The 15,032-nt window shown below is 45.2% G+C and overlaps 1 protein-coding gene across 7 annotated transcripts in view; it reads right to left on the bottom strand.

The window, feature by feature from the left end:
* The window catches only part of Alpk1 (alpha kinase 1), a 98,726-nt gene that overhangs the window by 29,259 nt on the left and 54,435 nt on the right, over positions 1 to 15,032 (bottom strand). Inside the window, exon 2 of one of the 7 annotated variants that reach the window (XM_087897592.1) lies at positions 8,245 to 8,368. The exons of the other annotated variants lie outside the window; for them this stretch is intronic. Within the exon in view, the coding sequence (XP_087753718.1) occupies positions 8,245 to 8,304 (60 nt within the window). The 5' untranslated portion in view covers positions 8,305 to 8,368. The remainder of the gene's footprint in view (positions 1 to 8,244; positions 8,369 to 15,032) is intronic. 7 annotated transcript variants of the gene reach the window in all.

The raw sequence follows: 15,032 nt of genomic DNA, 5'->3' as shown, positions 1-15,032 counted from the left end.
TGTTGCCAACAATAGAGACGGGCAGTATCTCCTTGTGTGCACATGCATGTGTCTGTTCACATTTGCACTGTGTTTTATCACGTGTATGTGCACGTGTGTATAGGTGTGTATGCATTTGTGTGTCTGTATGTAGAGGCCTACATTTCTAGACCAGTTATCTTTCTTTTTGTTCTCAACCTTATATTTATTTATTTATTTATTTGAGGCAGGATCTCACCCCGAATCTGGAGCTCAGTGACTTAGATGCATTGGCCAGTAAATCCCCAGGGATCCTGCACCTTCCTGCTTCTTCCTTCCTTCTGCTGAGATTATAGGCACTTCCGTACCTGGTTTTTCATATGGGTGCTGGGAATCCAAACTCATGTTCTCTTTAGGTCTCAAATGGCTTGTCTTTTTGTAAGTCTTGTCCTTCTCAGAGCACAGAACAACATGTTCCAGAAAATCTGGCTTTAGAGATGAGACAAAGCTCACCTCAGAAGAAGGACCTTTCCTCAGTCTGGAAGTTTATAAACTAGCTTCAAGAGAGTTGAACTGCTTCACAGAGCAAAGCTTAAGAAATCCACAGAAAATCTCCCATCCAACAAGATAAAGTTTGCATGGGCTGGAGAGATGACTCCGTGGTTAAGAGCAATTGGTGCTCTCTCAGAGAACCTGGTTCAATTCCCAGCACCCACACGACAGCTCATAACTGTCTGTAACTCCAGTTCCAGGGGATCAGACACCCTCACACAGCAATATATATGCAGGCAAAACACCAATGCACGAGAAATAAAATTCTTAAAAAAATTTACAATACTAGCAGGAAGTGATGTTACCAGTTGCAAAAGAAACCCTTTTCTTTTCTTTCTTTTTCTTTTTTCTTTTCTTTTCTTTTTTTTTTTTTTTTTTTTTTTTTTTTGGTTTTTCAAGACAGCATTTCTCTGTAGTTTTGGAGCCTGTCCTGGAACTAGCTCTTGTAGACCAGGCGCCGGGCCAGAAAAGAAACCCTTTCTACACTGGCAATCTACTGTCCCAAAGGACAGCCGCCTAACCACTTTTATTAGATTAGTTCCAGGAAGTGGAATAAAAATTAAATACGCAAATGCATAATACAAAAATCATTTATGTCAAAGTTTAAGAAATATAATTTCTGAGATGAAGCCACAGCTATCTGGGCCTTTTTCATTTGCTGTGGTGTTGGGGATGGACCGTAGGGCCTCAGGATTGCAAGGTGAGCCCTGCACCTTCTGAGATGGCTCTCTGCTCGCGTTTGTTTTCGAGCTCCTGATGGGTTGCCCTGGCAAATGATTTAACCGTTCCAATCTGATCTCGTCTTGGCAATGAGGTTAGTCGCCCTTTACAGTGCTGTTTCAGAACCAACGGAAGTTCTTCAAGGTGTTCAGCAGAGTGTGGCTGTTTAATAGAATGATGGGGAATGCCGTGAAGAAAAACAAAACAAGTCTGTCACTCAGTCCCACTTCCTTGAGTGACGAAATATGGAAAGGCAGCGTCCCCCTCCACTCCCCCATGGAGTAAACTGCAGTGGAATTTCCAATACTCAAAAGAAATGAAGGTCGAATTTGTACGTTTTCGCTAAGAAAATGGAAAAAAAAATCTCATGTCTTTTCATCTTTTTCACCAGCCATGAGGACTGATTCCCCCCTTCTTCCCCAGAGTAAGGGAAACCTCATGGTCTCGGTGTTCGTGGAGAAAGTGGGGAGCTAATTCTTCAAAGGGATACTCCCAGCATTCGCGTGCGCATGCGCGTTGCTTTTGCTTGTGGCCGACAGGGGAACCCCTCCCCCAGCACCTGTAGGCACATTCTGTATCCCGCACGATCATGCCATATATTTGAGCAGGGAACATTGCCTCATCTATTTTCTCCCCTTATACTCTTAATAGATTGGAGCACAAAAGCCCGGGAGAGGGTGACCTGCCAGACAAAAGGGCCTTTGAGGTCCTTAGAGAACGAGACTTGGAGGAGGATGGAAGGAATCCAAGTGGCCCTATTCTTTCCACTTGCACTAATTAGACATTTTTCTGTCAGCCATTGAGCACTGCTGAGAGGCCAAACTCACTGAATTCATTTCTAAAGTGTTTACAGAAGTTTGCATCTGTTTGTGTCTCTTCAGGAGGAAAATAAGCACTTCAATAGCATTGTGCAAAATCTAAACGAAGCATCCTATTCTGGAGGCCCTGGCGGCCCCGCAGCTGCATAATTTAGCTCCGTTCAGGGCCCTCGAACCTCTCGCATCTCCATCCAAAACCTATGATGCAAAGAACAGGGAAGTCAAGTCAGGGGACTCCTCTCCGCTTTCATTTTCTCTGCCTCCATCCTTTGAAGAGGCAGCGTGCTGCGTCCTACGTGCAGATTTGGGTGGTGTGGTTCTCGAAGCCCCGCTTTCTGTTTCTACCCGCTCTTGGAGAAATTAATACCCACTTTCATTTGCTGCCAAGTGAGGGGACAGGGCATTCCTCAGCAGCGAGGCGGAATACATCACCCTTCTGGGAATCTCCCCAACGCGCAGGGCGGTGCGGGGGGGGGGGGGGCGCTCTGACATGAGAAGGAGAGAATGAAAGAGGAGACGGAGTGTGTGGTAGGGAAGGGACACTAAGGAATCTCCCTGCGTGGCAAAAATGTGCCTGGGCTGTGCACAATTAGATTAACATGAAAGGGAGCCCCTTGCCCTCCCCACCCCCAAAAAGGGAAAGAAAAAGAGAACAACACACTCACACACACAAACCCCAACCCACAGCCTACAATAAGAGTGTAAAATAAGAGATGCATATGGGTTCATAAAAATATGGAATTTTGTTGTTGTTGCTGTTGTTGTTGTTGTTGTTTGGATTTTTAGACCCATGGCTGACCTGCCATTTCTGGGGACTCGACAATATGATCATAGGCCATAGCAACAGGATTTCCGTGTTGTTGAGAACCCAGCAATGTTACACTCAGAAACGAATGAGAATTCCACTCACAGGCTGAGACAGAACAGGCAGCAACTGTATTCTTCTTGCTGAGTGACCATGTTTAAATAAAGTGCTTGGAGACCGCGAAGAGAATTTACTAGATTCCTAAGGGGACAGGCTCACACTTGCACACACAAAGATACACGTGCCGACAGCCCACAAACATAGAGTTGTGTGGGCTGTTGGGAGGATGGGGAATACGGGGTGGGAGATACGGGCTTCTAATTGAGTTTAAGACACAAAGGGAGCTTCGTGGCTAGGAAGTTGAGTCAGGTGGAGAAGAAATTAAACTTCACAATGAGATTTCGATAGACAGAAGATTAGAAAAATGCTAACAAGTCCTGTCTTTTTAAGGTCTGAGGCTGCAGGGCAGCGAACCCCTCCCAGTACTGTGCCTCAAGTTTGGGTCCCAGCTATGAGTTCAAAGCCAGGATGTGTGCACAGCAATGACAATGGCAGCTGTTGTCAAGGGGGGGTGGGTGAGGAGACTCCATGCCATCTGGTACTGCAATTGGCCCTAGTGGTTTGAAGGGAAATTATTGTGGAAGAAGGAGAAAAGGAAAGGAAAGATGTAAGAGGAGAGGGGCATGTTCTGAGGTGAGAAATTAGCAAGACAAACACACATGATGAGTGACGGATGCCAGCATGGTTGTGTATCAATAAAGGCAGCAGTAAGAGTGGAACTCACCAAAACGGACGACCTTAGGTAGTCTCAGTTTTATCTTTCTAGCCTGCAGAAATGTGTATGACAAAATGAACAAGGCATGCATGCAATTAAATAAGTAAACCAATCACTCCGTTTAAGGCCACCGTATATGACACAGGGCAATTTTATCTCAAAATGTGTATGTTATAAATATATATTTGCCTTAATGATTGTTCAAAATTTTTACTGATGGAAGCCAGACACAGCAGTGCAATCCTAGAATTTCATTGTTTGTAGGCAATAAAGTGAGATTTCAGTTAAAAAAAAACCAAACGTAAACACACACACGGGGTAGGGGATGGTAGAGAGAGAGAAATAAAATTTTACTGATAGGATGAGAAGTAAGTAAGAACAGATTCTTATAAGAATTGATTCATCATGAACTCTCCAATGAGAAAATAAAAATCTCTGTTGTACTGTATAAACTTCCTTAAAAAAAGACAGTTACGCAAGTTTTTATGAACTCATTAACCTAAAGAGCACTTGCTGCTCTCTCTGAGTGTGAGGCAAGCTTGCTTTGTAAGCAGGCAGGTAAGAGGACGTGATAAATGGAGACATGGGACAGGGCACTAGGGGAGAGACAGGGTGGGCTTCCATCTTAATTGCACTCGATATTTTGCTTGGCGCATCTCTAACTTGTGAAGCCAGTTGCCTCCCCTCATCTGCAAAATGGGCCTAAAGTTCCACTCTGCAGGGCTCCCAACAGGAAGAGAGGCTGTAAAGAGTTTGTCAGCTTGAACATATGGAATCTAGGGTTTGATATCTGTTGATATACAAAGGTGGTAATTTCATTTGCGCTGACCTAACATAAATTGGCTAGATAAATGGAAATGCTATTATTGCTTACGTTCCCCATTTAGTCACCATATTAACTTTGAGAGGTGACATCGCTTGGCTTGTCTGCGAGGGCGGGTGAATGCACCCCTAGGATGGTGTGTTTTCTGAAGGTCGCCTCTTTGTCCAACATTGGACCTTGCTCATTTTCTGCTAACACTTTAGCTGTGCTGTTCTGCCCACATGTCTGAGCTGCCTCAATCCCTCCAGGACTTGGCTCAGTTTCTGCCCTCATTACGAGAACATGAAATTCACACTGTAGGGTTAGCCCTCATCAAAGGGATAACTTGCACGCCTGATTCTGTGGCAACCGGAGTTTCACTGGTAGAATACTAAGGACGAGCCACACTGTTTTAATTTACCTTCCATTGAAACTTAAGAGTACTTTATGAAAAGCCCCCTGCTTTTGGCAGAGTTTTCAAGCAGTGTTTAAATCCTTAGTGGATTTCGTCACACTCTTTCCCTAAGTTCTGAAAGCGCACAGGCCTCCAGTCTGTTATTTCTCTTTCTCAGACTCCTTCCCTTGGTACCCAATTTTCACTTATTAAATAACAGTTGGTTCCTCTCTGACTTTTTTCAAAGTAAGAACGGGAATATTTAGCAGATGAAATCAAAGCTTAAAAAATTTTAAGTTTAATTTGTTCTTCTCAGTGTGTATGTGTGTGTAGGGTCTTGGTAAGCACATGCCCCTGACATATGTGTAGAAAAAGAACACCTTGGTAAGCACATACTACCACACATATGTGGAGGCCAGGAGGTAGCTTGTGGGAGCATGGGACAGAAAACTCGGGTCATCAGGCTTGGATGCAAGAGCCTTTTTTGTATAGGCTGAACAACCTCATGGGCCAGAAATTATAGTTTGAAATGCTGGTGGTTAACTTTCCCACATTTCCTTTAAAATGAAGTCTGTTTGAATAACAGAAGGACAGAAGGCCCTGTTACTGGCAGTAGGGAGAGCTGGAGTACATTTAAAAAACAAAACAGTGGTGGTGGCCCATGCCTTTAGTTCCAGCACGTAGGAGGCAGAGGCAGGCAGATCTCTGAGTTCAAGGCCAGCCTGGTCTACAGAGCAAGTTCCAGGACAGCCAGGGCTGCTACACAAGGAAACCCTGTTTCAAAAAACCAAAGAAATAAAGAGAAAGAGAGAGAGAGAGAGAGAGAGAGAGAGAGAGAGAGAGAGAGAGAGACTCACGTAGGAAACCTGATGTGGCTGCTGCCCTGTCTTTTAGCAGCTGACTTTGTGACAACGAGCACTTATCTTTCTAGGTTTCACTTTCCTCAGCTATCCAACAATGGGCATGAAATAGAGAGCTGCCAGCTCCCTTCCTGAATGAAGTGATGGCTAAAGTCTTCAACTCCTATTGAAGACTTTACTCCTAGCACGCACACAAGAGTACGTGTGAGTACACGTGGACGTGCAAATGATCTCTGAAGGTACACGTGCAAAGAATAATACTTAATCTGCAGCAAGCCACCTACTATGAAGGGAAAAGAAAATGCAGGCATTAAAATGTTATGCTAGGAATTCTCGGTTTTTTTGGTGAAAGATGAATTGCCTGAGTCATTTAGGACCTTGGTGCGTTCATTGCTAGGACAATTCACAGCTCAGTGCTTCATTTAACTGGTAATATTAAGTTGGGGAGAGTGTGCTTATGTACATTTGAGACTATCCAGCTTTAAAAATACCTGGTTACAGGGAACACTCCTCCATTGTTGCTGGTGGGAATGCAAACTTGTACAGTCAAGCTTGGAAATCAGTATGGCAGTTTCTCAGAAAATTGGGAATCAATCTACCTCAAGACTCAGAAATACCATTCTTGGGCATATACCTAAAGGATGCACAATCATACCACAAGGACATTTGCTCAGTTACGTTCAGAGCAACATTATTCATAATAGCCAGAACATGGAAACAACCTAGATGCCCCTCAATCGAAGAATGGGTAAAGAAAATATGGTACATTTATACAATGGAGTACTACTCAGCGGTAAAAAACAATGACATCTTCAAATTTGCAGGTAAATGGATGAAGCTAGAAAAAAAACATCCTGAGTGAGGTAACCCAGACCCGAAAGACAAACACAGTATGTACTCACTCATAAGTGGATATTAGATATAAAGCTAAGGATAACCAGCCTATAGTTCATGACCCCAGAGAAGAAGGGGTAACAAGGAGAACCCTAAGAGAGGCATGTATAGATCCCCCTGGGAAGAGGAAATAGACAAGACCTCCTGGGAAAGTTGGGAGTGTAGGGGAAGGGGACGGGGAGGAGAACATGAGGGAACAGGATGGTTGAGATGGGGGAAGGACAGAGAGGGAGAGCAAGGAAAGAGAAATCTTGATTGAGGGGGCAATTATGGGGCTAGTGAGAAACGTGGCACTAGGAAAATTCCCAGGAATCCACAAGGATGACCCCAGTTAAGACCCTAAGCAATAACTAATAACTAAGCCTTAACTGCCCTTCCCCTGTAATCAGATTGATTCCCATATAATCAGATTAATGACTGCCTAATTATCATCATACAACCTTCATCCAGCAACTGATGGAAGCAGATGCAGAGATTCACAGGTAAGCACTGGGCCAAGCAATCAGAGTCCAGTTGAAGAGAGGGAAGAGCGATAATATGAGCAAAGAAATCAAGGCCATGATGGGGAAACCCACAGGAACAGCTGGCCTGAGCTAATGGAAGCTCCCTGACTACAGCCTGACAGTGTGGGAACCTGAATAGGACCAAACTAGGTTCCCTGAATGTGGGTGACAATTGTATGGCTTGGGCGGTCTACGGGGCCACTGACAGTAGGACCAGGATTTACTCCTAGTGCATGTTTAGATCCCATTCTCTATGAAGGGACACTTTGCTCAGCCTAGGTATTGGGGGGGGGGGGCTTGGTCCTGCCTCAAAGTGATGTGCCAGACGATGTTGACTCCCCACAGGAAGCCTTTCCCTCTCTGAGGAGTGGATTGGGGGTAGGGTAGAGGGGAGGTGGGGGGAGCAGGAGGAGGGGAGGGAGTGGGAACTGCGATTGGTACATAAAATGAGAAAAGATTGTTTTAATAAATAAATAAATATGTAATTTTTTAAAACAAAAAATACACCTAATTAATAAGTCCCCATTCCCTTTCTTCTCTCTTCTCTTTCCATCTTTTGCGACAGTAAGAGATGCTTGCTGGGGGCAAGCAAAGAAATATAAGTAGCCAATAGCTCCACCATGCAAATGAAATGTCCGTTCACATGTCTTTAGAAGATCATTCTCATTCAGGATTAGTATTAGATACTGTTGTGAGATCTCCATTCTGGGAAGGGGATGTCTTAAAAAGATTAGCAAGATTTCTGCTCACTTTCCAAATTCATGTTGAAAAACATGAGCAAGATGCTACAGCTGTAAGGAAAGCTGGCAGACCTGAATGTGCCAATCCATCTTCAGATCTGGCTTTCTTTTTTTTTTTTAAATTCCTATCCTTTATTGCTTGTTATTAGTATGTGCACACACACATGTGCACGCACACACACACATGTATGCACATACATGCGTGCACACACACTGTATATGTAGAAATCAGAGGACAACTTTTGGGAATATGTTCTCTTCACCCCCTCCCCACCATGTCCGTCCCAAAACTAGAACGCAGATCCTTGGATTCAGCAGAAATTGGCTTTACCCTCTGGGCCAGCTGGCCAGTTCTACAAGAGTTTCTTCTACACACACAGTAGGATTATGCTTCTTTTGAAGAAATATATATTCATGCCCTACCTCTTGGCCAATGATCAGATCAGTATAGACGTATATGAGATGCAGAGCGGGATTCCTCATGTCTGCTTCCCCTTCAGTGGCAGCCAGTGATATTCTAGGATGATGGAGGTATGGATACAGATCCCTAGGGAGAGAAGCGTCAGGCACGGACTCTACTGATCCCGGAGAGGCATGAAGTAAGAAGGGGCAGGTTTTCAGTGTAGTGAGCCCTAAGCTTCGGAAGTTTTTGTTTCTTCTCTGGCATAACCTATCTGTTTACGCTGATCCAGGAAATATGGGTGGAAGTAGTAAGAAAAGCTGAATGTAACCTAGGAAAGAGATGATGTAGCCTAGGCTATTGTCGTTTCAGTGGGGCTGGAGGAAAGAAAACCCAAACGAGAGACAGTATGAGGAAAATTAGCGGGGTGGTAGCTAAGGAAATGGAAGGGTGTGAAGGTCCTCGAAGCAGACCTCTAGGTCTTTATTTGGGTCTTCATTTGACTTGTGGTCATCCACACAGTCCACTGCGTTTCAGTAACCCACAATAACATGTTTTATTGCCTTTAGCAATTTGATAGTTGTACATATTTCATATTGGCTACAGCCTGGGTTACACACCTAGAGCCTGGACTTTCCCCTTTGTGTCTGGGATGCAGGCAGAAGAAGTGGTCCTATTTTCTTCATTAAAGGAAAGAAAATTTCTATATATGGGTTCAAGACCAGCTAAGGTTACACAGAAAGATCCTATTTCAGGAATAATAAAAAAACAAAAACCTAAGACTCTTAATTGCTGAACCAGCACAATGGTTCACAAACCTGTTTTGTGTGGTACCCTGTGCCTCTCCACCCGCTTCTCCCCCACCCCTTTTGTTAGTTCTGGAACTGAACCCACTGTCTTGCACATACTAGGCAAATGCTACACCACTAAGTTGCATTCTCAGTTCTTAGGGGTTTGTTGAGACAGGGTTTACCTATAGCCCTTAGTCTGGCATTGAAAAACCTGGTAATCCAGCCTGGCCTCAAACCCTCAAGGCTCCTAATTCCCATGTGATTTCACATGTGCCCCACCTTGTCCAACTTCTAAGCACAAACACAAACTCCCCCACTTCAATTTATAATACACACATTCAGTAAAACTGCCTTCTTTAGTTATTTAATTCTTATTGTGATGTCTGTAAAGCATTTACCCAAACTCTTTCCATTTCTGGAGAGATGTGACTATAATGCTCGTGACCACCTCTTAACCAATTGTGTGTGGCTACCCACAGGATAGCCACATTCGTATGCCATCATGCACACATCTCAAATACCATGTTTTATGAGCAACATACATTTCATTCATTCATGCATGCACACATTCATTCAGGCATTTATATTCAAGGGCTAGGGAGATGGCTCGGTGGTTACAGGTACCTGCTACCAAGCCTGAGGACTTAAGCTTGACCCACAGTATCCACAGGACGGGAGAAGAGAATCAAGGGTGTTTATTGTGAAAATGTAAGAGATATAAATGTCAGGAAAAGAAAGGCATGGCAGGCAGGGCCCCTGTTGTCATGGAGCTGACTGTCAGCAGGAGAGAGGGACAACAATAAGAGAGATTCCTCCAACCCGTGTAAACACATAGCGGCACATTAGGAGAGCATGTGACCGGGGGAGGGGGGGTGTTAATCCAGCCATGCGAGTGAGAGACAGCTTCCCCGAAGAATAGAAATGCTAGCTGACACACAAGGCAAGCACAGAAACTTATCTAAAGGAGAGAGAGAGAGAGAGAGAGAGAGAGAGAGAGAGAGAGAGAGAGAGAGAGAGAGAGTTGCAGGAGCAGAGAGAAGGAGCAGCCCCATGCATGGAACAAGCAATGCATGTAGTGGAGCCTCAGGCCTCTCTCTGCAGCTGGGGATTCCCGTGGTATGCTCAGGTGGGATGGCCAGGATTGTAGCCTGCATAAGAAAAGACCTGGAGCCCGGAGACCCGAGGGAGAACTCGGGAAGCAGTGGCAGGGGCCCCGTGAAGATGCCACTGCAGCTCCGTCGGGGTGGTGTTAGAGTTTGGATCTTTCCCTTTCATTTTGTTGTGTGTGTGTGGGGGGGGGCGAGCAGCCTTGGTGCGACAGTGCTGGGATGTGGGGCCTGATGGGAAGGGATTAGATCATGAGGACTTAGTCATCACGGCGGGAATGAGTTAGTTATGAGAGCAGATTTATCAGGAAAGCCAGTGTGGCCCTTTCTCACCCTCAGCCTCTCTTCCCCTTTCACTTCTGCCAAGGGGTGAGCAGCGGGAAGGCCCTCTCGAGGGTTTCTGCTCTTGGATGTCCCAGTCTCGGGAACTGTGAGCCAAACGTTCTCTGTTCCTTATGAAGTATCTAGTCCCAGGGATTCCGTTGTATTACAACCACAGAAAGCAGACTTAGACAGACGAAGACAGGGGCGGAAGTGAACTAAAGAGATATTTATAAGCAAACGTTGCTGGCAGGCAAGAGAGAGGACAGTGACAGGAATGATGGAAGCTTCCAGTGTGTTAGTGAATGGCTGGAGGTGCCCTCCATGGAGTCTGGAGGAGGACCGTGTCTGGGCGTGAGCAGAGGAGGTCTGAGTTGTCTGTAAGATGTCGACGAGAAGAAGCTAAGCTGAGGAAGAGCACAGAGCTCTGTCCCTGTGTCCTTCACTCAGGAAGCCCTGCCAACCCCTTCATGTCTGAGGCTGGAAACCTATCCGCAGTGCTCACCACCCCATGTAACTGGCTCGCACATGCTATTGGGATGGCTATGCTTGGCTGTCAACTTGACTACATTTGGAATTAACTAAAGCCCCCAAATAGAGGCACACGCCTGTGAGAGACTTTTGCTTAATCTGAAGTGGGAAGATCTGCTTCAAGGGGAGAAGGCACAGCTTTAATCTGAATCTTTGGTTCAGAAAGACATACCTTTAATCTAGATCTTCTGAGGTGGGGAAAACCTACCTCTAATCTGGGCCATGCCTCCTGTCGGAAGCCTATATAAGGACATGGGAGAAGAGTGCTCTCGCTCTTTGCCTGCTTGCTCCTGCCTCACTAGCAAGTCCATTCCTTTAATGGTACTAGAGCCCAGCTCCTCCAGATCCCAGGATATGCTGAAGGCCAGCTGAGACATCCAGTCTCATGGACTGAGCGTGATTCTTGGACCTTAAGTTTATAGGCAATCTCTGGTATATAAGCTGGACCACAACCTGTAACTCATTCTAATAATAAATGAATATATATATATGTGTGTATATATATATATACATATATATAGGCATATCTGTTATATAAGTTCTGTTACTCTAGAGAACCCAGATAACAGGTCTTGTCTATACTTCAGTACATTTTGCAGTCCATTTTTGAGGTTTTGAGGGTTAGACCCAGCATCTTCTGCATCCTAGGCAAGTGCTCTACTACTGAGCTATAATGTCTAGCCTGCATGAACCCCACATCTAGCTTTCCACTTCTGAGATGTAACCCCCACCTGTCGGTCCTAACCAAAATATTTAACAATTGTTGAAATCTTGGATGCATATTTTTGAGGGGGGCGGGTTAAAGACAGGATTTTTCTGTGTCACCATCCTGGCTGTCCTAGAACTCATTTTGCAGACCAGGCTGGCCTCGAACTCACCGAGATCCGTCTGTCTCTGGCTCCCAAGTGTTGGGATTAAAGGTGTGTGCCACCACTGCCTACCACCTTTCTTTCTTTGAAGAAATAACATTAGGAAACATTGAGACTTTTGTGGGGGGAGGCCTTTTCAAATAACTCCTATGGAGCATACATCTTTCAAATATTTTTCCTGTGGCATAATAGCTACAGATGACCTATATAGGAGTCAAAAACAAAACAACACAAACAAACAAAAAATCAAGGAAATAAAGAATCCGCCCTGACCCGACTTTATCTTTTCAGACTGTGGTTTCGTGTCAGAGTACAACACATTGCCTATTTCTCCTCATGGAGAGCCACACTAAAGGCAGGGGTGACTAAGGGCAGGATCTCCCCTCTCTGAGACAAGTGTAGATTACCTAGTCTGATACCACCAACTGAACCCCACCGCAAATTCAGGGTCTAAGGACCAACTCTGATCCCAACTGCCATAGACGTGCAAAATCCAGCTCTCTCCTTTTCTCCTTTTACAGAAGCTTGATTCCCAGGTTTCTCTTTGATGAAACAGTGGCTGTCACTTTCAGAAAAATGAAAGTTCCTGGAAACAGTCCTCCAAGAGGCAGCCACCTAGCAACTTGGACCCGTCTTCCTCCCACGCTTCCAGGAGCAAGGACCGGCTCTCCTAGTCAGTGCCAGCCGCTGCAACCCAGAGCGGGGCTCCACAGACGCCAGCGCCGAATGCCTTCACTGCATTTTGAAAACCCCATCAAAGGTCTCACTGAATGATATCTGTAAGGGCTGTACTGTTCCCTTTCAAAAACTGCAGCGCCCTTCTCCGGCACTTGAAAAAGCATCGCACTTGCTTTTCATCTTCCCCCTCTTGGAGTGTAAACATTGTTTTGAGAGAAAGGAGCTGAAGGAGCCCTCGCCTTCGCCTTGAAATTTCATTTTTAAATAAGAGGGGGAGAAAATCCTTTTTCTGACTGATACTAATAATACAGGTCAAAGTGTCAGGCGATCTACAATTAAATGGAAAACAAAAAAAGGTTTCCCCCCCCTCTTTCCCACAGCACAACGGCGCTGGAATATAAATTACCGACGAAGATGAAATAACGCTTCAAAGCCTCCAGGGCAGGGCGGTGCGGTGTTTACAAAGTGTTTGCCATGGCATGATGAGACATTAAAGATGACGGTAACCCACGGACTTGGGGTGACAGTGAATAGACCAAAGCTAGCATGAGGTAGGGTTTTAGGTCCCCGTGGCCTGTGACCCCGCGATATGCTTTGTTTTAGAAGGGCAGCTGCAGTTATCAACAGATGTTTCGGCTATAAATAATTGGTATCATCTCAGAAAAGACCCACCTACCTGGGGAGAGGCATAATACCCAAAGCCCTGCCCGGCTATTACAGCCACATTAATCTCCCATCTCTCCAGGTTTCTCAGAGAGCGGCCTGCAGGTGTTTTTTTTCTGGAAGAGCGCTGACAGAAAAATCTCTCAAGCCAGCAGGCTTTGTGTGGACTGTAAAGGAGGCTGGCCCCTGTCATAAATTTCTGTCGGTGGCCACACACCAAAGGGGAGAGGACTGGAGAGTTGGGGAAGATTGTTGTAAGAAGAACTCATGTTAAAACTGCATAGGAAATATAAGAAGAATTAATGACTGAGAAAGACAGATTTAGGTGCTTAACTACTTTTCCTGTCAGTGGGAATCTGACAGTTCATTGGTTTTGAAACTATGAGCATTCGGCTCCTCGGCCTGTGACATTGAAACGGATAGCGTACTTGACCAAATTAAGTTACAGGATTTACCGGATCCACTCTTAACAAGCTACATCTCAAAAGCAAGCAGTAAGTGTCTCAGAGAGCCTGGCCCATGGAGAGCTATAGTTCTCTCTATGTATACGCAGAGAGCTTTAGCACTTGTGCGCTTGGGGTCTGGCACAATGGAAAAGCATCCTAAAAGTCTGAGGAGGTGGGGCCGCTTAATTTATAGCTTGCTGGGTAAGCGAAAGAAAAACGGTGCTCAGAGAAACTCCCGGGTTAAATACTCAAGGGCTCAAGAAAGACTAGTGGGTGGATTCTTAGGGCTGCCACTGGGTGACCTTGTGAGGGGAACAAAGTCCTTCTCTTCTCCGTGCCTCTGTTTCCACAGTTGGGAATCCATATAATTTATAGAGTTACATGAATTACAGAGGACGGTAGGAGGAAAGATGCATGCTCTTGAAATGGTTTGGACAACGCCAAACAGCTTCCTTCCTAATTCACGTTGCAGATCCAAACCCAGAGACCACAACTCGAATTCCAGCTGCTTCCGCTTTCACCACAATGACGGTGATGCCACTACCAGCTTTGGATGCAGGGAGAGAACTTCATCCTGCTCCTGATCCAATAAAGATTATTGATTGGGGGTGAAGAGATGGAATCCCCAAGTTCCTACATGATACATGCTACTAACACCGTCACATGGTGTGTGTGTGTGTGTGTGTGTGTGTGTGTGTGTGCGTGTGTGTGTGTGTATGCGCGTGTGTGTGTATGTGTAGGGTCTCAGTGTAAGAGCCACGGCTGTAGGAATTAGCAGCATGGTTACAGTACTGTCATATGCCTTGTAGGGTTGTATTAGCCCTTTGCTACTTCTGGTACTTCCCTGAGATGCTCTTGGATGTTCGTATAATAGGGACACATCAACTCAACAGGCAAAGATAATGTCTGTTGACATCCTATCCATAGAAAAAGATATAAAAAGTCAACAAACTATTAATGGAGTTCTTCAGCCACACAGGTCATTTCGGGTGTCAGAAGCCTCATGTGGCTAGTGGCTGCCATATGCCGAGCACAAATACCGAGTGCTTCCACGGCTGCCAAGTGTTCTGTGGACAGCTCGTGGTATATGCCGAGCACAAATACCGAGTGCTTCCACGGCTGCCAAGTGTTCTGTGGACAGCTCATGGTCACTGGCATCGTCGCTAGCAATCTGAGCATCTGCTTTGTCTTTCGTGTTCTTCCCTTAGACTCGCTGGAAAACGGAAGAGAAAGAGGCTGCTCTCTGGCCCCCTGTGTAAGAGGATGGGAATGGCAATCATCACTATAGGGCTATTTTGATAAGAAAGATCTGATGCATATGTAAATTTCACAATACGTAAATTATAGTTACAATCATTCTACTTTTACACAGGTACCAACCATAGTTATTAAAATTCCCCCACTTA

The sequence above is a fragment of the Myodes glareolus genome, chromosome 17, assembly GCF_982192425.1.
Source record: "Myodes glareolus chromosome 17, mMyoGla1.1, whole genome shotgun sequence".
NCBI classification, from domain to species: Eukaryota; Metazoa; Chordata; class Mammalia; order Rodentia; family Cricetidae; genus Myodes; species Myodes glareolus.
Note: the sequence above shows the minus strand (reverse complement) of the source record. Positions and strands in the feature narration are given on the sequence as shown.